Source organism: Ursus americanus, chromosome 18 (assembly GCF_024610735.1).
Source record: "Ursus americanus isolate L20-20 chromosome 18, mUrsAme1.1.p, whole genome shotgun sequence".
NCBI classification, from domain to species: domain Eukaryota; kingdom Metazoa; phylum Chordata; class Mammalia; order Carnivora; family Ursidae; genus Ursus; species Ursus americanus.
Window position 1 is genome coordinate 12,707,438 of NC_142144.1, and position 25,667 is coordinate 12,733,104.

At 47.6% G+C, this 25,667-nt stretch overlaps 1 protein-coding gene across 3 annotated transcripts in view; it reads left to right on the forward strand.

Moving 5' to 3' along the window:
• Window positions 1–25,667, forward strand: part of TTLL11 (tubulin tyrosine ligase like 11) — a 228,776-nt gene that overhangs the window by 81,656 nt on the left and 121,453 nt on the right. For all 3 annotated transcript variants that reach the window (XM_045791020.2, XM_087869397.1, XM_045791021.2), the window contains 3 exons: window positions 5,196–5,771; window positions 17,389–17,484; window positions 18,295–18,410. In XM_045791020.2, the coding sequence (XP_045646976.2) occupies window positions 5,196–5,771; window positions 17,389–17,484; window positions 18,295–18,410 (788 nt within the window). The remainder of the gene's footprint in view (window positions 1–5,195; window positions 5,772–17,388; window positions 17,485–18,294; window positions 18,411–25,667) is intronic.

The following is a 25,667-nucleotide window of genomic DNA, read 5'->3' on the forward strand; positions in this document are numbered from 1 at the left end:
GGCTTGTCTTCCAGAGGTGCCTGCGACACCGAGGGTCTCGGCTGCTGAGAATGGGTGCAGAGCCACCGGAGCGACAGAGGACCGCTCTAACCGGCTTTGACCTCCCCGGGACTGCAGACACCGTATTTCCTCAGAAACTGTCCTCTTAGCTGCCCCTCGTTGCTAATCATGTTTTGTGGCTTAGTATTCCGGTTGCTGAATTTCTCTCAAAATATTTTAGCTTGCTTCCCCTAGATGCCCAGCCGACTGCCTCAAGTGCATCGTAAATCTCCAATCCAGATCTCCCGCTCTTGCAGACCCTCCCGATGCACTCATCACTCTCCGCTGATTAATGTCACTTGCGTGTTTGTAACACAGCCTTCAACTGCGGTGATGTCAGGATAAATCATTGTTCAGACCCTGCTAGTCGGCAGAAGCCAGGGACCTTAGTGTGCCCTCTTTATTTTATAGGTGAGTACCACAAAGCCCAGGAGAGGTTAGGTGACTTTCCCAAGGTCACACAGTCAGAAATTACCTGATTAAATGGAGGCTAGAATCCACATTTTCTGGTTGTTTTTTTTTTTTTTACTTCAGTTTTCTTTCTAACTCACCAAAAGCTATTTAGTTTCTTTATTCTTTTAAATATTTTTAACAAGGTAAAACAATTGTGGTAAAACACGCCTCGCATAAAACTGGCCATCGCCACCGTTTTTAAGTGTCCAGTGAGTGGCATCAAACGCATTCACGCTTGTGCAGCGCCCGCCGCCTCCATCTCCAGAACTTTTTCCATCTCCCCAGACTGGAACTCCGGGCCCCCACGCGCCACCTCTCTACTTCTCCCTCTGTGTCTCTGGTAACCGCTCTACTTTCTGTCTCTGTGAATTCTGACTCCTCTGGGTGCTTCAATCAAGTGCGACCATTCAGGCTTTGTCCTTGTGCGTGCCAGCTTATTTCGCTTAGCATAATGTCGCCCGGGTAGCAGGCGTCAGAACTTGCTTCCTTTTGATGGCTGAATCGTCTTCTATTGTACGTGGATAGCACATTTTGTTTACCCACTCATCTGTCGGTGGACACTCAGGCTGCTCCCACCGTTGGGCTCCTGTGAGTCGCGCTGCTCCGAGCGTGGACGTACAAGCATCCTTTCACCAACAAGTATTCCTTATATACATTTAGAGGCACTTGGCTGCTGCCGACCGCTGCTACTCACCTTTTTTTTCCCCCAATGAAAAGTTGGGAAAATACAAACAAGCACAGTGAAGAATAGAAACGTCACGGGTGTTTTTGTGGTATATATTTACAGGATTTCATACTCATGCTGCCCATAATTTTAGAAGTTTTATACATACTAAGAATTTTAACAGATAGTCCCATCTGTGTAGTAGGAAGAACACTTGAAATATATTTAAGGAACGGAGAGCATGAACACTGAATGTGACCTTGGCCAACCCTGGCCTTGTAGAGATGAATTCGAAGTATGAGCTTACTTTACCTTAACAGTCTACAGAGGGGGCTCTTTGTTCCGTGAGTTTTTAAGACCATCTTAGTAGAGCGGGTTACTGCTGGAATTTTGGGGGGGGGGCGGGGGGAGGGTCTTTCTCGGTCACGTTTCCTAAATATCCACTAGGGGGCAGTAAAAGACACATAAATTTTTCAATAGGCCGGATGAGTGCCCAGCAATCAGGCCACCACATCCTCTTTGCATCTCTTTCAGTCATCCGTGCATAGTTACAAGATAATGGATTTCACGTCCAACAGCAGCTTTGGGTAAAACTGGAGATACCCGCAGCTGTAGCCCACGTGCTGGCCTTCCTCCCATTCAGGCTAACATCAGTGCATAAAACTTCATTTGATACGTTGGTCCCCGATTGTATTTTTATTTAATGCACATTAGTTCAGTGATTCTCAAGCACAGTGAACATCAGAATCACCCTTCATGCTTTTTCCAAAGTACATATGCCTAGGTCTCTAGATCTATTAAATTGGAATTAAATCTGGGGCTGGGGCCTAGTTAGATAGACGATATTTTTATTCTAACTCATGTGTTCTTGCTAAGAACCAGTGCATTAGTTCTTAACTTTAATAACTGGGGGGAAAGGGTCACTCTTGAGTAAAACCTCAGAAAAGAGGTGAATATGAATTCTGGAAAATCTCTTTCCCTTTTAAAAATAGAAGCCACTGGGGGTGCCTCCCTGGCTCAGTTGGTTAAGCGGCTGCCTTCGGCTCAGGTCATGATCCCAGGGTTCTGGGATCGAGCCCCACATTGGGCTCCCTGCTCAGCTGGGGCGTTTGCTGCTCCCTCGGCCCCTCCTCCCTGCTTGTGTTCTCTCTCTCTAATAAATAAAAATCTTAAAAAAAAAAAAAAAGAAGCCACTGAAGGATCTGGTGGCCATGGGAACTCAAAGCTCTGAGGCTTTCCCATAGATTGTACCTATATTATAACAAGCAGGAACCTGGTCAGAAGCTTCTGGAACTGGGGAAGCCCTGGCAAACTCAGCATCTGTGGTTACAGCTCCAAGAAGGCCATGCCCAGGGGGCCAGACTCCTTAGTGTGCACCCAGAGCTGAGATACCAACACTGTTGTGAGAGAATCTTCCCTTACTGTCCTGGAAAAGTAGGTCTTTAATTTATCTTACAAGAGGTAAATGGGCATAGAGAACCTGCGGTAAGATCAGACGACCTTACTTCTCCTCCGAACCATCCCACCAGCCAGTTAGGGGACCCAAGGCAAGTCATGTCACCTTTCGGAGCCTCAGCTTCTCAGTTTGAATTATGGGAGGACTGGGCGGCATTGATCTCTGACGATCCTCCCGGTTCTAAAATTTCAATGATCCCATTAGTATTAATAATCATGATTTGTATGGTCTTACCCTGGCGAAGAGCAGAAGAAATATTCAGTAATGCAATGAATGACAGAGACTATTGACCATGTAGTTTAATTTATTTAAGGCATATACACTGAATTCAAAGGAGAAAATATTGTTCCCCATAATATATTGAACTGTTAGTATCTTCAGCATAGTAAAAGCTTTCCAGGGGGAAAAATTATCCATCAGTGCAAACTTGACATTTTTCACTTCTTGATCCATGACTGCCATTTCTCCAGCGTGCTTATATTTACTGTGAAGGGCCAAAGGTAGGCATGCTTTGGATGCATATTAAATAACTACAGAAACGTCAAGGTCACAGTTGCAAAAAAGGCTCGGTGGAGGGCCCTGGGAGGCTTGCATTGATCTCTTGTGAACTTCCATTCCCGAATCCTGCTGACAAGGGGGAACAATTGATGTGGACCATTATTAAGGTTTTAAGTGTTTCTCCATTGTTAAAGATCTTTTACAAGCCCGGAGTAACCGATAGTGCCCAAGGAATTGGCAAAAGCTTCACTTAGAAATATCGGCTGGCCAGAGAGATAAGTGAAACCCAGAGTGCAGATGTCTTGGGCTGAGCTGCGGCCACAAAGGTGGAGGGCCGGGGCGAGTCCAGTGGGGGTGGGAGGGGGGGCACGCCACCTCCTTGGTGTCCCCCCCCCCCCCCCCCCCCCCCGGTCATGGCTCTGAGTTACAGAGCCTGCTCTCCAGCTCTTGCAGCCACAAGCTGCAGAGAGACTGGCTCCCTCTTTCACATCTGCCTCCGGGCTTCCTCCAGCTCCCCGCCCCTCACCTGCCATTCCATCCGAGTCCGCGCACTCTCCTTGGCTGCACGGAGGACCTGACGAGTGTCCAGGGGAATTGGGTGCGCATGAATTATGCAGACCCGCAGATCCAGACTGACTGTCTGGACTGGACAAGTGCCCCCGGGTAATTATGTGAGTGTCCTGCTGACCTGGAGCCGGGAAGACAGCAGATATTATGGATGGCAGAATCTAGTTTCAAAAAAGATCTCAACAGACCGAAGGAGGATGGGCCCGGTCTGCTGGAGGAACCAAAGAAGAGAGATAAATGATAACACGAACGTTTCCCCAAACTAGCTCCACATTTCGTCTCCTGCTCGGCCCTTTGCACATCTCAGTTTCTCTCCTCTTTACAGTGACCTAGTGAGAGCAGGTTTGTAGATGCCCATTTTTATTTTTATTTTTTTAAAAAGATTATTTATTTATTTGTCAGAGAGAGAGAGAGCTCACAAGCACGGGGAATGGCAGGCAGAGGGAGAAGCAGGCTCCCCGCTGAGCAGGGAGCCCGATGTGGGACTCGATCCCAGGACCCTGGGATCATGACCTGAGCCAAAGGCAGACATGTTTAACTGACTGCCCCACCCAGGCACCCCTAGATCCGCATTTTTAAGAGGAGGAAACGGAGACCCGGTTGGAGAGAGGAAGGTGCAGACCCTTTAGAGTCCTTGATGGAGATTCCAATCCCAGTTCGGCCTCTCAGTTAGCTGACAAGTGACTTCAGCTTTCAGAAACAGGAAGAGCCCGGCTTCACGGCTGCCTTTCACGGGTCGGGTTCTGTGTGCTTGGACCTTTGCATTCCTTATCTCATTTAATCCTCAGAACAATCTTACTCCTGTTCTACAGAGGAGGAAGTCACCGAGAACTTAAGTAACTTGCCCAAGGTCATCCAGGAAGAGCAGGGCCAGGATGGAGCCCACACTCGTCACAACCACTTTGCCCCCTCTGCTCCCTGTGTTGTGAAAAGAGAATCATGCTCTCCGTGAGGGTCAGCATACGTAACTGCCGTACAGCGTTAAGCGTCTGACTTCGGCTCAGGTCATGATCTCTCGGGGTCCTGGGATCGAGCCCTGCATTGGGCCCCCCCGCTCTGTGGGGAGTCTGCTTGTCCCTCTCCCTCTGCCCCTCGCCTCCCCTCCACTTGTGCTCTCTCTCTCTTTGTCAAATAAATAAGTAAAATCTTAAAAAAAAAAATGGTGCTAGGCCATTATCCTCCTCCTCCCTCCCCCTCCTCCTCCTCCTCACCGTTATCGTAATGTCATGAGTTAAATGGACCTGATAACTGACGAAGACCCGGGATTTGGACCTAGCTCCTGTGACGGCAGACCCACGGCCCTCCCCGTCCCCTTCCTGGAGGACAAGACTGAGCACAGTTCTTAGGTCATGATCTTGGTACCTAGTCCGGTGTTATCCCCGCCGCTGCTTCGTGAAGACTCCCCCAGGCAGGTCTCCCTTTGTCACTCCTTCACCAAATGTTTGCTGAGGTCCTGCTCTGCTTGCAAGTCCAGAGAGGAAAAGAATATGACGCTAACCATTCCTTTTTCCCCACCAGGTTCGAATGGTGAAAGATGGCGACCCCTCCTGGAAGCCCACTTTTATTGTGAAACCTGACAGTGGCTGTCAGGGCGATGGCATCTACCTCATTAAAGACCCCAGCGACATCCGCCTGGCAGGGACGCTCCAGAGCCGGCCGGCGGTGGTCCAGGAGTACATCTGCAAACCTCTTCTGATCGACAAACTCAAGTTTGACATTCGCCTGTATGTCTTACTCAAGTCCTTAGAGCCCTTAGAGATTTATATAGCCAAGGACGGGCTCTCCAGATTTTGTACAGAGCCCTATCAGGAGCCCAGCCCCCAAAATCTACACCACATCTTTATGCACTTAACCAACTATTCCTTGAACATCCACAGCGGTAACTTTGTCCATTCGGACAGCACTAGCACGGGCAGCAAAAGGACTTTCTCGAGCATTCTCTGTAGGTTGTCTTCCAAAGGTGTTGACATCAAGAAGGTGTGGTCTGATATCATCTCCTTGGTGATTAAGACTGTCATTGCCCTGACTCCAGAGCTCAAAGTTTTCTACCAGTCGGACATCCCCGCAGGGAGGCCGGGGCCCACGTGCTTCCAGGTAACCGTTGCCAGTCCCAGCCAGAGTTTCCAAATCTCACGGGGCCGTGGAGGGGGCTCCCTGGCTTCCTGTGGGACGAGAGGTCGGGGTGGGGGAGCAGGGGTGGGGGTTGCGGGTGTGGCCTTTAGTGTTAAACCTGGGTCCAACTTTCTGTTTGCTAGCTGTGTGATTTGGGGGAAGTTACTTCTCTTTTCTCACCTGTAAAATGAGACGAAGCGTCCCTCCCTGAAAGGAATCTTGTAAGAATTAAATGAAATAACACAAGCACAGTGCTTGCCATTTATTTATTCATCCTTTCTTCCAGCATGTTGTACCACCCGCTTCCTAGGGCCAGGCACTGCCCCTTGTTCTGCGCAGTCAGGTCTCTGGCCGAGGCATGGAATTTACTAATACAGGAGACAAATCATTTAAAAAGCACCTCGTGAAAAGTATCCCAAGGGCTAGAGTAGAGGGAGAAATGGACTGGGCACTGTGACCCTGTGGTACCGTCTGACGTTTTCTGGGGGGTAGTGAGGGTGGTCTGGGAAGGCTTCGCAGAAAGAGTGGTAATTGGATGATGCCAGAGATAGGGCTGGGGAGACAGTGTTCTGGGGGGGACATGTTCACAGCCCCAGGGGAACGTGGAGGGGAGTCATGTAATTTGAGCAATTGAAAGAGGTTCGGTGTGGTTGGAAGGTGGGGTTTGAGGCAGAGCTTGGAGGGAGATGAGGGAAGAGGAGGCGGGAGAGGTAGGTAGTGGCCGAGTCACGGAAGGCTGAGGGCAGGGGGGCTCACAGAGGCTGTTCACAGGGGAATGGTGGGCTCAGCTTTGCACGTTATAAAGAACAGACCAGCTGCATGGTGGAGAGAGGATCGGACAAGGCTGGGAGCAGGGCGGTGGCTAGTGGACCGACTGCTTTCATACAAGCGAGAGCTAGTGTTCACTGGGATTAGGAAGGTCTCGGGGCTGGTGGGGAGAGGAGATCTGAGATCCATTTAGGAGGTGGCCGGGCCGGGCTAGTGCCTGGTGGGCCTGGAGGGAGCGGCGAGCCGGTGGCAGTGAGGGACAGGGAGAACCAGACTGACTCACAGGTGGCTTAGGCACTTGGATGGATGAGTAGAAGCCACGGGAAGGGGGACCAGGCTTGTGTGGGGAAGGTCAGGAGCTGGACTTGAACATGCCCTTGAAGAGCCTATGTGACATCCAAGTGGAGAGTTTGAGTGGACAATTGGACATTTGGGCCTGGAGTTCAGGAGTGAGATGCCGAGGCTGGGCTGGCAACTCATCAGCATTCAGACGATGACAGAAGCCATGTGAGGCTGCAGGGGAGATGGGGCCACAGAAGACTCCTGTGAGCACCACTGTTTGGGCAAGGGACAGGTAGGGGAGGGATCAGCAGAGGTGGCGAGCAAGAAGGGGCCTGAACACAGAAGGGCTATCAGGAGAGGAAGCACCCTGAGTGCCAAGGAAGACGCACTTAGAGAAGGAGCAGGCAGGGATCAGCAGTGGCAAATGCCACTGAGCTGTCACACGAGTCCAGAGCTGAAATTGCCCACTATGCTTGGTGATCAGCGAGGATGGTCCTCAAGGGAGTGATGGGGCCGGGGCCACAGCATGGCGGCCCAAGCCAGAGCACGGGGCCGGGGGCGGGGGGAGAGGGGGACAGTAGAGCTATGACGCGGGGCGAGGCTGCAGCCCAGGCACTCAGTAGATACCAGGGCTCCTGCCACCAGATAATCAGAGTGGGGAGGAGATGGTAAGAAGGAGTACCTCTGGGACCCTCTCCCTCTAATCTTTAAAATTACTTTGTGGCAGGTGAATATATAAAAAGAACACACAAAACACACCTGTAAGCAGAGCAACAAAACGGTCATCCCAAACGCCACCTCCCTACCCAAGATCGCTTGCTAGCTACTGTGCTTGCCCCCTCCATTTTCCTACCCACCCCCAGGGTCATAGTGTCTGGAATTTTACGTTTATCGTTCCCTTGCCTTAAAAAATACTTTTCTTACGCACGAATGTATCCCTAACAGTATATTGTTTTGTTCTGCTTGGTTTTGAGCTTTATAAAAAAACGCTACTCTCAAGTGTATAGTCTTGTTCAACATTCTTTTCCACCGCATGTTGAGGTGGGTTGTTGGGACCCGTTTCACGTGCACTGCTGTCTATGCCAATATCAATACACACGATTTGTTTGGGTTGTTTCTCGTCCTCCATCCAAGACTGTAGCAGGAGAGCAACAGGCAGATGGAACAAGAAGGGAGGGGAGAGGCAGGGGGCAGGGACTCTGACGGATGGGCGTAGATCTAGAGTTCTGTCCTTAGGCCCTTGGACCCCAGGCTTTGGTTCCCAGGTAGGATGTCCAGCTCAGCCGTCAGGGAGGTAGCGTACGGCATTAGGAAGGGTAAGCGGGCAGAACTTGGAGATGGGACCAGAGAAAACAAGTCCGATCCCAAGCCATCCAAAGGTTAGGACAAAGGAGACAGTTGCAACGTGGAGGCAGCCAGGGGTCATCCTGGGGGACCGTGTGGCCACATCTGTTTGACGGTGACAGCTATTCCAGGAGAATCATGTGGGCCCAGCATTCACAGCCAAGCCACGGAGCCCTGGCACAGTGAGGGTGCGGGGGGAGCGCCAAGGTGTGGTTTCGCTGCCTGTCTTACTGTGGACGGCTGCGTGGGGCAGCCATTGGGGTGGAGCCAGGGGCCCAAGCTGTGGGCAGTGGGAGGACAGACAGGGAGGGAGCCACTGGTTTGGACAGATGACGTCTAGCAGATGGAACCACAGCCCCGTGTCTGTTTTCCATTGCTTGACCACACTAACTGCTTCCAGGCCCGGGGTCAGGGGATGAGCACCGGACTGGAAGCAACGCTCCAAGGAGGAGCTCTTCCCCTTTGCAGCTGTACAACCCCGGGCAGACACCGTCAGACCCACACTCACTTCCCTAGCCGCCTTCTTAGGAGTAGCGAGAGGTACTGTGGGTGAGAAACTTTGGCAAGGTGTGGAGTGTTAGATGTTCGAAATTGGGTTTATCTTGCATTTCAGATTCACAGTGATTGAGAAAATACTAGTTTTTTCCCCTTGGAGTCCTCTCTTAGTTTCTTTATTCTTATCACTTGGTAAAACACTCGTTAGTTCGGGTCTCAGATCCCTGAAGTAACTTGAGACCCAAAGATTGAGGGAAAGGGCATGGCTCTGCTATGGGGCTGCTGTGTGACCTTACCTAAGTCACTTAACTTCTCTGTGCCTGTTTCCTCAGCCTCCTCACGGGGCTGGTGTCCATCGCATGTGAGATAAAGAGTAGAAAGGGCTTTGCAAACTATAATGTTCTGTGCACTTACAAGAAATGATTTCTTTGTCAGGAAGCCCCCTTCGCCTGTAGCCTGGGCCGGGCCCACATTGCCGCATTCCGGGACATAAACTCTAGCCAGCGACCTTACATTTATCTGAAACATGTGATTGTGACCCCTTTCCAATCATAGCCACAATAACTACTTGGGAAATTGTGGTGGCCCGGAGAGGCTGCTGGCACGGCTCAGGCTGTGGGCAGCTTTCCTGTAATCTGTTGCCTAGGAACACGGCGGCCCTGTCATTGCGGCCTGCCCCCCCCCACCCACCCCCCCGGCAGCCATCGCTCAGCCAGCCCCCTACAACACATCCTCACGGCAGTCTTCTTGAGGGCAGCAGTGTGACCCTGGCTTCGGCAGTCAGGTCCATGTGGGGGTAGATGATTCATGTGGCAGGAAAACACACGCAGGGGAAAGATTTCCAGTTCCGCTTTCAAGAACATTCTTTCCCAGTTCTATTGCTCCGTGGCTATCTTCCTTTAGCTCTGTGTCTCATTCTCTCCTTGGCTCATGATCCTTTCCTTTAGATGTCTGGAGGAGACACCTTTCCTGAAGCCTAAGGTGCTTCTCTTTCTTCTTCGTTCTTTTGATCTCCTGCTCCCCTTTAACCCCAGACGGCCCCTGGGAAGAAGATGAAGCAGCAGCCTTGTGGCCACGCGAGGGCTTGGGTTTCGCTCTCAGGTGCCCTGGGTTGAGATAATACCAGCTCCTCCTCCCAGCCACGTGAGCTGGTGAGCTTGCAAGTGAACCTTTCTTCGCCTCGGTTTCCTTATCTGTCCTGCCACACACAGCAGTTCCTGTCTCTTAGACGTCGTTGGTGCTTTCCCGAGCCTGCCCATTTGCCCTCCTCGGTCTCGGCCTGGCATGCTCTCTCTCCAGTCTCACTGTTTTTTGGAATTCAGTGCTCCCACCAAGGTGCTGCTTAAATCCCTCCTTCTCTGTAAAGACTTCCTTGACCACTTCTGATACATAAGCTTTTTTCTTCCTTTGGAATATTCCCCAGGCACACACTGAGACAAGCACCGAGCTAGCTGTGGGGCAGGCAGTCATGGGAAAGGCACGGTCCCTGCCCCTAACAGGGGCGCAGGTTAGTGGGGAAGACTGGCACCTGGGGATCACAACTGTTTGTCATAAATGCTGGAGGAGGGCCTCTGCAGGATGCTGGGAGAGCACAGAGAAGGGAGTAATTACCTTTGTCTGACCCAGTCAGGGAGGGCTTCCCAGAGGAGGAGCTGTTGTAGCCGGAGCTTCAGGCGCGAAGCAGAATTTGCCAAGCAGAATGGGGCAAGGGACCCCATCATGGCCTGCTTTCCCTTCCACCTTACTGGCTGCTGCTTCTGTGCCCCTCCTGATCCTTCAGTGCTGGAGATGCCCAGCACCCAGAGCTTGGAAAGTTCCCTTATCTACAAGCACTCCCTAAGTGATCTCACTTAGCCCTGTGGCTAGTATATCCAGCTGCCTCCTTTCATTTCCTACTCAGGTATCTAGTGGTACTCTCACACTCAACACATCCAAGATCAAACTCTTGATTTCCCTCCCACACCTAGTTTGCCGTTGTTTTCCTATTTCAGTAAATGCACAGCGTTCAATCGGTGATGCAAAGCCAAAACCTGAGCCATCCTTCCCTCCTTCCTAGGTCCGCTACATACACCAGTCTTGCAAATAGACTTTAAAATACATCCTAACCAGCTCTGTTGCTACCGTCCCAGTCTAGGCAGCCATCACCATGCACTTGTACCATCTCAATAGCCTTCTAATTGATGCCCTGTTTCCCACCCTTGCTGCCGATGGCCTGTTTTTCTCACTGTAGCCAAAGTGATTCTTTTAGAACATGTCAGATCCAATTACTTCCCTTGTGCAAACTCTCCAATGGCTTTCTCATTGCACTTAAAATCCTGGCTCCTTACCATGGCCTACAAGATGCTACACGATCGGTTCCTTGTCTTCCTATCTGACCTCATCTCCAACCACTCTCCCTCTTGCTCACTCTTTGCTGTTGTTCAAAAGTGACCTTGGTTCTTGCTGTTCCCTCTGCCTGGAATGTTCTTCCTTAGCTCTTCAAATGACATATCCACTCACTTCATTCAGCCTTGATTCATGCATCACCTCCTGAGACTTTTGCTTCTGGTCATGATGGAATAACGATCTGGACTGAATGGCCTGTGGAAAACAACTAGAATACTAGACAATATACATGAAATAAGGGGTTTCCGATTTTGGACAAGGCACTGTGATCCCTGAGGAAGCGGGGAGTGGAACTGAGGTTGAGTCCTACATTGCCACAAATTTATATCTGGGAGCAATCTCTAGGACATGGACACGGGGAAGAGGAACCCAAGCCCTGTGATCTCAATGAGCTGCAGAGATGGAGATCAAAGTTTGGGAAGGCTGAGGTGGCTGAAATTCTGTGGGCAGAATTCTGAAACAGAGGGAGCTGAGCAGGAAAAGAGCTCCAGAACCTGCAGAGATTCCCGTGTCACTGCCGAGTGTTAGGCCATCCCCGCTGTGAGTGTTGGTCCACAAAGTTGGGCAAAGAGTGACCGGTGAACTGATCAGCTGAACAACTCCCAGGCTCACACAGAGCAGGGAGAGATGTTCATGCTCTGAGTAGCTGGTGTGGATAGTCCTTGGTGGTCACTGGAAGCATTCAGTGGAGGTTCTGGAGAAGTTATGCCTTAATGGACCGAATCTTCCCTGGAATGAAAGTTACTCTAGACCCAACTTAATGGAACTTAAATAGTAGGCCCTGGAGGTATCAAATTAATCTGCAAATAACTTAACTGCCAAAAAGGCCTACCCCCTTTTAAAGGAAAACAAAATCCAGACGCTCAGCTTTATAACATTCACAATGGCCAGCATCCATTCCTGTCCAGCATCCAGGATCCAGCATCCAGCATCCAGACATTCCACAGAGCAGGTAAGTTAACCTATACTGAGGGGGAAAATCAATATAAACTAAAGACTCAATTATCAGAAATGATGAAGCTAGTAGGAAAAGGATGTTAAAACAGCTATTTTAACTATGCACAAGTTTTTAAAGGAAAATATGAGCTTAATGAAGAGGAGAGATGGAAGCTATTAAAAAGAACCCAATGGAACTTCCAGAGAAGAAAATACAATATCTGAAATGAAAATTTCACTGAAGGAGATTAGCAGATTAGACACTGCAGAAGAAATGACCAGTCAACTTGAAGACATAGCCATAGAATCTATCCCAAATGAAACAGAGAGAAGAGAAAATGACAGGAAAAATAAGGGAACAGACCCTCACTGATCTATGGTACAATATCAAGTATTTTAACATATGAGTAATTGGAGTTCCCTGAGTAGAAGAGACAAGGAAAATACAGAAAGATATTTGCAGAAATGGCCCCAAATTTCCAAATTTGATACAAACTAGAAATGCAATCCAAGAAGCTTAAGAAACTCCAAGGAGGACACACTCACACACACACAACCCAAAGCTTATCATAAGCAAATTGTGGAAAACCAATGATTAAAAAAAAAAATCTTAAAAGCAGCTAGGGAGAAAAGATACATTATGTTCAGAGGAAAAAAGAATCATGAAAAAGTTATTCTCATCAGAAACTGTGGAAGCCCGAAGAAAATGGGATGGCAAGGCCTTCCCTGGTCATCCTTCTAAACCACCAACCCTCCCCTCCACCCACCATATCACACTCTTTGTGGCCTTAATTATTAACTTACTGTGGTCTCTCTCTTCCCTAGAATGTAAGCTCTGAGAGGGCAAGATATTATAACATTGTTTGTCTCGTACACTGCTCTACCCCCCGTCCCTAGCGCAGTACCTAGTTATTTAGTAGGTGCTCAATAAATATTTCATCAATACAGTTGTCTTTCAGACAGACGACTATAAAAGCAGAGAGCAGTAAAACATCCTTTAGCTACTAATAGTTCAGCACAATTACAGCCCAAGATGTGCTGGGCCAGGGGGAGGAAATAAAGCTGGAGCGTGAGATCGATGTCAAGTCGTAGAGGAATTTGTAGGATATGCCATGGAACTGGGGCTTCATTCTGCAGGCAGGGATTTTAGGCAGAGGAATGCTAATACTCTACATTTTAGAAAAATTATTCTGGCAGCCCCTTGTGCCAGATGAACTAGAGGGGTGAGTTGGAGAGCAAGAAACAAATGGGGAAGCTATTAAATTAGCCCAGGTGAAAGCTGGTGCAGACCCGAAGGAGGCCAGGAACAGTGAGGATGGGCCGGCTCTAGAAAGTTCTTTGGGAGGTAGAATGTACAGGAGTTACACAGAGCAGGGGTTGGTGAGCAGCTAGATACAAAAGATGAAGGAGAGAGTTTTGACTTGTGTAATTGGGTGGATAAGGAATACAGGAGGTAGGGTCAGTTTTCGAGAAAGGTGGTGTGTTAATGATCTATTGCTGTGTAACAAATTTTCCCAAAACTTAGCAGCTTGAACTTACAGACATTTATTATCTCTCAGTTTGTGTGGATCAGGAATCTAGGCTTAGGGGACTCTCTCTTGTTCAGTCTCTCACAAGGCTGCAGTCAACATGATGGCCGGGACTAGAGTCACCTCAAGGCCTGACTGGGGAAGGAGCCTGGGGATAGGCCTCAGGCCCCCCTGGCTGTTGGCTGGAGACATTAGTTCCTTGTCACCTGGACCTCCAGAGGGCAGATCACAACATAGCAGCTGGCTTCCCTCAGAGGGTGTGAGCAAGAGAGTAAGAGAAGGCATTCCAAGATGGAAGCCACAGTCTTTTTATAATCTAATATTGGAAGTGACATCCCACTGTTTCTGCCCTATGAAGTTTTTAGAAACAAGTCACTAGGTGCAGCTCACACGCAAGGGGAGGGGATTACACAAGGGCACGATTACCAGGAGGTGGGGATCATTGAGACCATTTTAGAGGCTAGTGAGTTTGGATAGTGATAGTGAGTTTGGATATGCTAAATTTGAGGACCCAACCTCCCAGTTGGGACTACTCTGGATGCAGATGGTTGTGTAGTTCTAGGACTCAAGAGAGAATCCCCTCGTTGGAATGTAGCTTGGAGGCTTGGCATGAATCTACAAGTAATGGCTCAGGGCCCTTTTCTTCCCAGCTTGTTTTGGAAGCTTCTAGAAGGGCTGAAGGACAGATAACTTTGAATCCCCAAAGTACTTCTTGACTAGGAGGTATGCACACATAATTGCTGACTCAAGTATTTGCAGGGGATGGAGTATCACGTGATTGAAAAGCTTGCTCCCCACCCCCTTCTGACAATTCCTGCTCTGCTGTCAAACTGGAGAGAGGTTCTTCCCTTTCTAAGCTGTGGGTTTATGATCTGCAAAAAGTGACTGTTAAGGGCGCCTGGGTAGCGCAGTCGTTAAGCGTCTGCCTTCGGCTCTGGGCGTGATCCCGGCGTTCCGGGATCGAGTCCCACATCGGGCTCCTCGGCTGGGAGCCTGCTTCTTCCTCTCCTACTCCCCTGCTGTGTTCCCTCTCTCGCTGGCTGTCTCTCTGTCACATAAATAAAATAAAATCTTTAAAAAACAAAAACAAAAACAAAAAAAAAGTGACTTAGACTAGATTAATAGTTTTTCAAAAAAAATATAAAGCTTTTTTCTCTGGGGACCCCACTATATGTAATAGGTAAAAGTTAATTTGATCTGGCTTCTCCCAGAGAAGAACCCCATTTTGAAAAACACTGGACCAAATAAACCAGTTCTTACATGCCAGAGGTTTATGACAAGATCAACTCTAAGCTCCTCTCAGATCTCTTATTCTGTTGAGATCCATTGGTGCTACATATTTCATTGAACTTTTAAAAGAAAACAAATTGTGTTTCCTTGAACTTGTGAAAAAATACAATAAAACTGACCTTCATTACATGCTTACTGTGTTTCAGGCATTGTGCAAATACTTCACATCTCATTATCTTTATTTGGTCCCGTTCCCCCCCTCCCACTAGACTGTAAGCTGCATGAGGGCAGGGAGCTTGTCTAGTCCACTGTTACATTTCTAGAAGCTAGAATAGTTCCTGGGATATAAGAAAGCTTTCAAGAAATATTTTTTGAATGAAGGGACTAAGGTAAGTACTGTTCTTATTCCCATTTTACAGATGAGGAAACAGGCTTAGAGCTGCTGAGTAACTTGCCTGTAGAAATGAGCTCCTCTGGACTCTAAAGCCACGTCCTGCCATTTCTCGGTGGTTTCGTAGGAAACTGCAAAGGGAGCTGGCATATATTGAGTACCTCCTCCAGCATGAGCATAACCCTGGGTACTTTTGGCTTCCATTAGCAGCTAACCCTGCAAGTCCGCTGTTGGGACTGCCATCTTTCAGATGAGGTGTAAGAAGCTCAGCGAGGCTAAGCACCACACCCAGAGTGAGAGACGGAGGCAGGACTGGAGCCACGTCTTTCTGACTCCAAGCCATTTCTGTACAAGATCCTACATATTCAGCTACAGGCATGGAAGTTTAGGTTCTGGAAAATACCACACCGTGGGTGGGTGCAGGTCAATATGGCTGATGAGGTTTTGCCTTCTCCGGCTTTCCTATAGCTTTATTTTCACGAAACCACTGTGCATTGAACTGAAAGCATCCACCAGGCTGAGAGCGAGCGAGTCCAAGCTTCTGAGATGGAGGAAAAAGCAGCTGATGACTAAGGATGACACACATGGGCCCCATAGGCCGCCGCTCTCTGTAGCCTCATCGACACCACTTGCCTCAGCCCAAGTCTGAAGTTAGACTGATGATGTCACCAGAGTCTCTTAAAGGGCTCATCACTCACAGCCACTTGTCATCTATTATTCAGCGGATCTATAATGCATGTAACATTTTCTACCAAATTTCCATTCCTTTCTTTTCGTGACCAGGAAAAGAAAAATAGAGTCAGGATGACTTTTTCCAATTCCTCATCCTATTGCCCTTCACTGAAGAATAACCTCATCTTGAATTACCCCCAAAAATGGTCATTCAGGCTCTGGTTTCATTAGTAAGGATGAAGCTGCAGTTTCATAATTATCATCTCACTAATGCACATTCTGTATAGACAAGTAAATGGATTTCCCCTCATCGTTTCTTCTGGACTCCACAGAGGTGGGGACACAGCTGTCGCTTTTTCTTTTTCTCTCTTTATTCTCCCCTTTATTCTCCACTTTATTTTTTATTTTTTTAACTTTGGGACAGTATCAATTCCGTTAGAAGCTTTCTCCCTTCTCACCTCCTATAGAGTTCATGAGAGTCCTCCCGAGAATCTGGCATCCTCATGGTTCGAGTGTGAATCTCATTAGAACCTGGGATCTGAAGGAGCAAGAGGACTCATGTAGGGGAGGCTGGTTTCGGGCAGAGGGAATGAGATGCGCAGGGTGGCTCGTCCCATCCTAGGGCTTGTGAGGAACTGAGAGAAGCCAGAAGACAAAGTCTCCCCTGAAGCTGCACGCTGGATGGGAGGGCAGGGGTCAAGGATGATGGTGTTGGGGTTAGCCTGGGTGTGGGCCAGTGCAGGGCACAGCGCTCCACGCTCAGAAGGGCTCCGTGCCAGGTTTAATGCTCTGTCGTCACCATCGTGAAATTGTCAATACTTTTTGAACAAGGGGCCCCGCGCTTTCGTCTTGTGCTGGATCCTGCAAATGGTGAGGGGCCAGTCTTCGGGGAAATCCATGGGCCTTTCTGAGACTCAGTTTCTTTTTTGTAAAATGGAGAGCAGGAGCCCTCCCTCAAATACACTGTCATGAGGACTGAATGAGATTATGAATAATCAGTGCATTGTATAGTAAATGGTGCCCAATAAGTATTCCCTTCTTCTTAGCTAAGAGGGTCTATCGGAATCACCTGAGGGGGTTTCAAAATTCATTTGCCTGGGTTTCCCTCTGATGGATTCTGACTCCCAGGTGTGGGTTGGGGGAGGTGCAGCGGTTAGGGCCCCTTCAGTGATACCGAGGTACACCTGAGGTTAAGAAAAGTAGCCTTGGGTTTTCAGAGATCCAGCTAAGTAGAGGAGAACAGATGGGGAGGGAGAAATTGATGGACCACTACTGATCCTTTAACATAATAAAAAACCTGTTAAGGAAGAAAGAGGTCACTGATAATGCTGAAATGAACTATGAGAACTCGTCCTATTATCAAGGTTCTTATAAAATGTTCCGCTGTCCATTTGGCCTGACAAGTACACCCAGAGGAAGAGGGGCCGTGGACAAGAGAAGGTCAAGGCCCAGGGCGGGGTCCAGGTTTGAATTGATCGTCATTTTAATGACCCTAATACCATACTCGATTCCTGTAAAGAAATGGTAGCTAGAGGGAGTAATCCTGAATTATGTTTATCCCGCCCAGATTTTAGGCTTTGACATTCTTCTCATGAAAAACCTGAAGCCTATCCTACTTGAAGTAAATGCGAATCCCAGCATGAGAATCGAGCACGAGCAAGAAGTAAGTACTTTGAATGTCTCTTTGGACACACTGCCGGACCGCTGCGTGTGCTCGCTCTCATCTTGTTCTCCCAGCTAAACTAGATACAACATTCTCAAACTGGCACAGCCAACTTCCGCCGAGTCGAAATAATTTTGGTTGGGTTGAGCTCTGAGCAGAGTCTATAAATATATAGACCTATCCGACCCATGATAACTTCCCAGCATGCTGTTCTTCCAATTTTTAAGGTCTGCAGACACAGAAACAGCTGAGCCTTTCCATCAGTTTTGACATGAACTAATTAGTTAGCCCCAGGAGATGAGCTAATTGAAATTCTGTGAATATGATTTCGCCATGTCGACATACTTGAATCACTAAGATAAATAGTACATTTAACAGTGGTTATATTTTCCCTCCCCCTTTAAACACACACACACACACACACACACACACACACACACACACACACATAAAAAAGACTGGAAGGAAATACACCAAACGCTTATATTGGGTTTTGGGGGGACTATGTGGATTCTTTTAATTTTCTTAGCCCCTTCTATATTTCCAAATTTTCTACAGTAAGCATGTATGATTTCGATGATAGATAAACATAGTGCTCTTTGGGTATGTATTTCCCCTTTATCTTTTGTCAGTTTGTTAAAGGAAATTGCCATCGTAAAAGTAGCACGAAGGGAGCCTTTTAAAAATTCTCTTCCCTAGATTCATACAAGCAAAACCTAACTAACGATACAGCCAGTAAAGCTTGTGCTGATAGTTGCTTGGTACCAAGTCACTCCCTCTGCTGAAACACGGAATCCTTACCCATTCAAGCTTTCTCCAGGGGTGTTTGAAAATGTCCCCAGCCTTGTCGATGAGGAAGTGAAGGTGGCCGTGATCAGGGACACGCTGCGCCTCATGGACCCACTTAAGAACAAGAGAGAGACCCAGTAAGTATTTTTTATATCATTCGTTTCTATCAACTCTGCTCCCCATGTCCTAGCCATTCCGTTCTTAGAACATTGTAACACTGTGAGATGTGCATGTTAAATCCTCTAATCCATCATATTTTCATTTATGGATATCAGCCTCCAAATACAGAGGAGGTTTGGAATTTGGCTGATGAATTTTTAGCTGACTGTTATTTGAATCTAGAGTCTCTTCCACAAACCCACTCCCCCTCCCCCGCCCAGGGGGATGGGATCTCCTCTCGCCTACCATTGTTCACGTGGTGCTTCTCTTGGAAGTGCTCAAGCCTAGGGAGAGAGTAAAACAAAGCCAAGGAGAGGACCACAGGTCGCTTGGACGTGATAAAAATCATCTCCTTTTTACCTTCTTCGTGACATTTACACTTTTGCGTTATAAGCTTTTTGTTGCGACATTCCCAGAGCCACTTTAAGGAAATTCTGGAAGTTCTTTCATCTTTACAGCAGTTATAATTCCCCTCCGTCCCACCCACCCACCCCAGGGCGTGTTACCCTGGTTGGGATGCGGGGGGAGTGCGTTCCCCACCCCTCCCTCCGAGGGGTCACCCCTGAAATGAATAGCGCGTCATTGGGGGTATTTTGTTTGTTTTGTTTCTGTCAAATTCCTGGCTCTCGCAAAGTATGGGTTGAGTAAATATCGTTACGCTTGTTTTAGGCAGAAAAATCAAAACAGGCATTTCAAATAGCGCTCTTTATACCCCCCAGCAAATCAGACTCACAGACAAATAGAGCCCTTGTCAGCTACGGTTCAAGACTGCAAGGAACATTGGCTTCCCCTTCCTGACCAAGGGGTGTTCTGCGGGCCCCTCCCCGGCAGCACCTCACGAACTGGGCTGACGCCGATATACTGTTAGAATATTCTGCAGTGGTGCTTTTCCCCTGGCTGCACTTTAGAACCATCTGGAGAGTTTTCATCAACACCAGTGTGAGGGCCCCCACTTCTAGAGACGCTGATTTTAATGAGCCGGAACTGGAGGCTTGGCCACAGAAGCGTTCTAGGTTCCCTAGGTGATCCTACCATGCCCTCGAGGTTGAGAGCCACTGCCCGGCAGGAAATGTCACTCTGCAGGAGTGTTTGTTTTGTTCTGAGTCGGGCTGGATGGTGCCTGCTCCGTTGAGTGCCCCTCCCCCGTGTTCTTCCTGGCATGAGGCACAGAGTACCATTGTTGGCAAGACTTGGCCGAGAACATTCACCCGCAGTCCGGAGGGCCAGTCCTGCCAGGCGTGGCTTCCACCGATTAGAGCTTCAAAGTGGTGTCCCATCAGGTCCGCCGCGTCCCCAGTATTGCTCACACGCCACAGCAGCAGGGAGCATGTCCACTGGTCTGGGCATGCGATGGCTTTCTTCAGCCCGCCCTAAGGAAAGGCAGCAGGTGGGTTGCAGTGTGGTCAGATGAATCGCAATAAAACTCATTCCTTGCAAATCTGCTCTCTAAGGGCTATTGATCTCCCTGATAGAGATGAGGTCTTGGGAGAGGGACAGTATGGCACTCCGGGCAGGTTTGGGCGGCTGTCTGTGTCCGCGTGGCATGCTAGCACCGCTCCTTAAAGATGACCTTGACACATGAGTGCTCTGATTTTGTTGGTGGGAGCAAATTCGAAGGCCATTGTGTGGCCACCAAAAATAGGAAGAGATAGAAGAGAATCACTGTATTTTCATGTGAAATGGTATTGAAACACGATTAGCTTTCTTTTTTTCTTGGTTCCGTTGTTTTGGTTTACCTACACTTGGCATCCTGGATCATGTCTGTGAGCTGTAGATATAAGATTTAATAGCGATGGGGCACAGGACCACAGGAAAGATGGGAAAGACATTTACAACTTATCAATCATAAGGAGCAGAACCTGGTTTTAACTGAAGGAACATTGGCTTTTTAAAAAATTGATAACTAGGAACAGTTAAAACTTCTAGAACCTGACCTTGATTCTAATATAAAACTTTCTATCTCCCCTTTTTCTTACCTATAAGGGTGCATATTAATAGCCAAATGCTATTTACTGATAATTTTCCTAAATTTCACCTTTAAAAAAACCACGATTGTCTATGAAAGTACTTTGTAATCTGTAAAGTGCATTTTTATGTAAAAAATAATTATTACCACTTTGGTAACTTCATCATACAGATAAAAAGGCTAAAATTATCCTCAACTCCTCTGTGTAGAAATGTTTCAGAATAACTTGAAAAAGCACCGTATTTATGTCCACAGAAAATGCCCAGTGTCATAGTGCTGAATCATATGTGTCCAAAGCTGAGACCATGTCGCTCCGACCGCAGAAAACGATGTTACATAGACTTCTGGGTTGGGAGGTAGCTTTAGAAACCAGAGTGTCTTGTGTTTAAATAGGATCTGACCTAAACCTTTAAAAACGAATGATTTCCTGGCCTTTCGCTACAACTCTTTAGCAAAAGAGGGTCTGAAGTGTCCCTCATTAATTCCTTCTTGAGTACAGATCGTCAGCAGGACCAGTGAGGTGGGTCTTCACGCTTCCCATGTAGATCGAAGAAAAACAGCAGATAGATGTCCTGACCTCTTCATGCCTCTGAACTTCCTCAGGAAGATGCAGAGGGGGCTCGTGTCCATGCCTGAGGCATCTTCACACGCCTCGGGGGTCAGTTTCCTGGTGGGACTGAGCAGTTCTCATGCCTTCCACGGGATCAGGAACTTGTAACAGCTGGTACCCATCTTGGCATAGCTGGAAGCTCTCTCTTGAGCTCGAGGATCCCAGATTCAAGTTCTGACCTCGGAAATGTGGAGCTGGGCGAGCCTCAGTGTCCTTTTCTATGAAATGACGTTTCAATGAAACAGGAAACCTATTGATAAATAATAGCCACTTAAATGCTTAGTTCACTACTCAATAATAAAATTATCTACTGGAGTATGAGAAAACAAAAATAAAGCTTAGCTTTCATTATCTTTTCTGGTGTACTTAAAGTAGAATTTTGAGTTGAAAGCCAGTGATGTATCCTAAAACCGAAGCTGCTAGATCACTGTGGACTAGAATTGACATTGGCGCTGGTTGCCAATGGAATGTTCTGTTTCCAAGTAGCAGGATGTCACTGGCCCAGGCGTATTTCCTTGTTGGATTAGGAGAAAATACCTTTGGCCCCTGAAGGAATAAAATGGCTGTCATAGGAGAACTCTTTTGAACTAAGATAACATTTTGTAATATCTAGTGACTCTGATTTACATAGTAGGGTTCTTTGGAGGCACTGAAGGGACATGGGAAAGGGGAGGCTCATGGAGTGGGACTCTGGAAACATCGTGTATCTGTACACTCACATATATGGTGGTAACATTCACATAATATAAAATTAGCTGTTTAAATTTCATGGCATTTAGTATATTCACAATGTTATGCAATGACCACTCCTACGTAGTTCTAAAATGTTTTGTCACCCCAAAAGGAAACCCTGTACCCATGAAGCAGCCACTCCTCATTTCCATTCATATAAGTGGAATCATACAATTTGCAGTCTTATGTGTCTGTCTTTTTTCACTTCACATGTTTTCAAAATTCACCCGTGTTGTAACATGTATCGGTGCTTTATTCCTTTTATGACCAAATAATATTCCATTATGTGGGTTTATCATATTTTGTCATCCATCTGTCACTTGGTGGACATTTGGGTGGAAGCCATGAACCGTTTTACATTTTGGCATGCTGTAGATTTCATTTGAAAGCAAAGAATCTTTCCTGCTACAAGAAATTTTTTAAATTCCTGGTTTGCTTCAAACCCCTCACTGTATTGAGAGAAGCACAGACTGTTAGAATCAGAAGGGGTCTTAGAAACCATCCTGCCAGTCAGCAACCTAGTTCAAGAATCTCCCTCCTAAGCGTCCGTGCAGAGGAGCAGCAAGTATGTGGCCTGGGGAGGCACTGGATGTGGCGTCAGACTGGTCTGGGAGGAAGTTTTTAACCTCTGATCACTGTACTGTGAGCTTGGCCCAGGTGCTCTGTTCTCTGATCTGCTCTCTCGCATGGGGATCAAGGTGTCTCCTTGGCTGGATTGTCATGGTCGTCCTATAAAGAGACACCTAGGAGAGAGCCTCGTGACATCTGAAGACATTAGGCAAATGCCAGTTCTCAGGCCCACCAAGTGGCAGTCAGCCTTTGAAGTTCTGTGGATGGTGACAAGTAAGTCACCAGCTTCCGAGGCAGCCTATTTGACTTAGGGTATACGACGGTTCTGCACCCATGAATCATACAAGACAAAACCTAGACGAAGAAGTCACAAAGCTAGTTAGAGGCAGCATGGGAACCACATTGTGGCTTCCTGACTTCGACACCAGGGTCCACTTTGCTTTGCCACGTTGCTCCGTTGACCTCCAGCTTCACCTTCGATTCAGAGCTAAGCTTGTAAGATAAGGAGAAAAAAATCAGGACAATCAATGGAGAGTTTTCCTTTCTTCAAGGGATTTGGGCGGCCTAAGTCTTTCTTTTTTAAAACTCCTATCCCAAGCAGAATGAACAAACTGCATTCCCTGATTATTTAAAAAACAAAGTGATTGTTGCATCCATTGATTCATTTTTGGAAGGTCGGCTTACCCTGGGGAGTCATCTTACTGGTATTTTTCTCCTTTTCCTGAATGTAGATATTTCTGGTAACCAGGTTCCTTTCTCAGGAAGTGCAGCCCTTAGAACCCCAGAGAAGTGTGAGTGAGGCCAGAGATAGGCTCGGAGGAATCGGAGGGGACTTTGTCAATATCCTGATGCTGCGTAGTGCCCAGGAGCTGTGATATAGACGGCCTGGCCCGTCTCTTACTCAAAAGTGTGTATTTTGGAACACGATTTATATAAGGCACGGAAACCTCTTTCCCCACAGCAACATCTCACCACTCTCTCCCAGTTTCACTTACTTCCTATCCCAGCACAACCTGGTGGATTATAAGGGGAGGAGTCAGGCTGGCCAGGGCATCTTTTGCCCGGATTCAGAGAGGTCTGTCCCCTGAAGACTTCATTGGGAGCTCAGGCTTCACTTCTCACCTTGAGTCCAAGCAAATCCCTTGGATTCTGCACCATGTCTAGAGCCATTGAATTAAATGGATTCCCAAATTAGGTTGATTCTACATAAAATCTGGGATAAAGGTGGAACATTCTAAAAGAAAAGAGACCAAGGAATCTCTCAGTGGCTCAGTTTCACGTCTACGGCTTGTACCAAGACCAAGGAATGTAATTCTGTCCGGTCCTGGAAAAGAATATCAAAAAACCACATGAACCAGAGGTCCTCTAAGCCCAGAACCCTGCCACTTAAACTGGCAGTATATCCTGGGGAAATCCCCTCAATGGGAGGGAAGAGAGACTCCTGAAGTGTCTAGACTAAACATGCCTTTGTCAGTGCGGGACACTATCTTTCCCATCAGAGAGTGCTCTTCGGCAAACAGTCCTTCAGAAGAATCATCTAGCCATCCTGACCAACGGCCCATCCTTGCTTGCACAGCTGACATTTTGCTGAAATTCTGGGTTTCACCAATTCCTAAGGATTCATTTGGGGCAAGACCCTACAGATCAGCACACACTGACCCCAAGCACCTTCGAAGATTTCACATAAACCAGGAGTCTGGGTCAGAGAGAGACGGATATTTGCAAATTTATTTACATGTCATTGACACCATGTGAAGATTAGAGAACCAGCTATTGGCTTTTAGAGTATTTACTGACTTACTGTGTGCCAGGGAGAAGTCTTACAAAACTGAATTAGCTCACAGGCCAATGGGAGAGGCAAGACCCACACATACAAATAAATTTGTAGGGTAGAAAGTGCAAAGTGCCCAAAAGGTAAAGACAAATTGCGAATGGAGAAAAATGTAAGGAAAGATTATTTACCAATAAGAAGAGTTAAAAAAAAAATCAGGCAAGGAGGAGGTGGCATTTGAACCGAGGTTTAAAGGATGAGTAATATTTGAAACACACAAATGGAAGAATGTCCCTGGTGGAGGAAACGAAGTCATGCGGCTCTGTTGGGGGAACTTCAGGAGTTCAAATCAGCTGGAGAGGCAGGTGCACGAAGTGGGTTCACAGAGAGGGGGTGTTGCTGGGGAAGCAGATGAAGACCCAGAGGCCAGAGGGGGATGGCCTTGAATAGCAGCCTAAGAAAATCAAACCTTGCTTTCAATTCGCAGTAACCATGAGCCCATTAACTACACAAAATTTTGTGTATCTGTGTATTTTTCCTGGAGAGAAGGCTAGACATTTCATCCTGTTTTCAAGAAATTGAGGACCCAGCAGTCCTATTATCATCAGAGGCCACAGGGAGCTGGAACAATTTGTCCAAGGTTGGGTGGTTGTGGCTTCAAGATACATTATGCCCTCTGTACCTCGAAACGTCTCACATTTTGGATGGCAGTCAGCAAACTAGAAAAATGTGTGTATTTTCAAGTAAGAACAGACAGGAAATGACTAATGATAAGTGCATTATGTTATGGGCAAGAAATAAAACCTGACAACTCTCTTCCATTTCAAAGTGTTTAAGCATTAAGTCAGAAGTAACCAGTAAAAGCCTCTTTCGAGTGAAGTTTGTTGAACAGGAACCGTTTTCGAGACTTATGGGGAAGGTGGAATTTCCTGAGCTGAGTGAGAGTGTCATTTCAGAGGCCGTTAGATAGGAGCCCAGCCCCTCCGCCCGCAGGCAGTCCCGCTGTCCCTCTCACCCCAGCCGGGAGCAGATGGGACACTAGACAAGCATATGGCCAGTCAGTCACCATTGTGGAGTGGTATGGAATTCTGCGGGGGCCCTTCCAGAGTCGTTCCAGGTAGTGGTGGGGGTAGCAAATGTATCTGGAAATCTCCTTATGGGAGATGCTTCAGAGAGCCTTAAATGTTTATGTGCTTTTTAACGAGGGGTTGTTAGCTTTTGGGAAGGAGGCAGTGTGGCCTGGCTTCAGGAGACCAAGGTTTTGGTACCGGTTCTTCTTGGCCTCCGATAAGTCACTGTACTTTCCTGCACCTGGTTTCATCTGAAACAAAACCACGCATGAAAACAAGGGAGAGCCAGATCTGTTTAGCTCTTGCCTTGGGAGAGAATGGAGGTGAAACGCTGTAGCGTACCAAGGAGATATGCCTCCGTGGGGTGTTATCATATCACCGCCTGCGTGGGTTCGGGCCTTCCCTGCAAACTTCGGGCAGGGACTGTCTTTTTATCTTCAAGTCCCGACCAGGAGCAGGGCCTTAGGAGTGGTGGGTTATCTCCCGTGAGGAAGCTCTGTGGCCAGCTACGCGGCT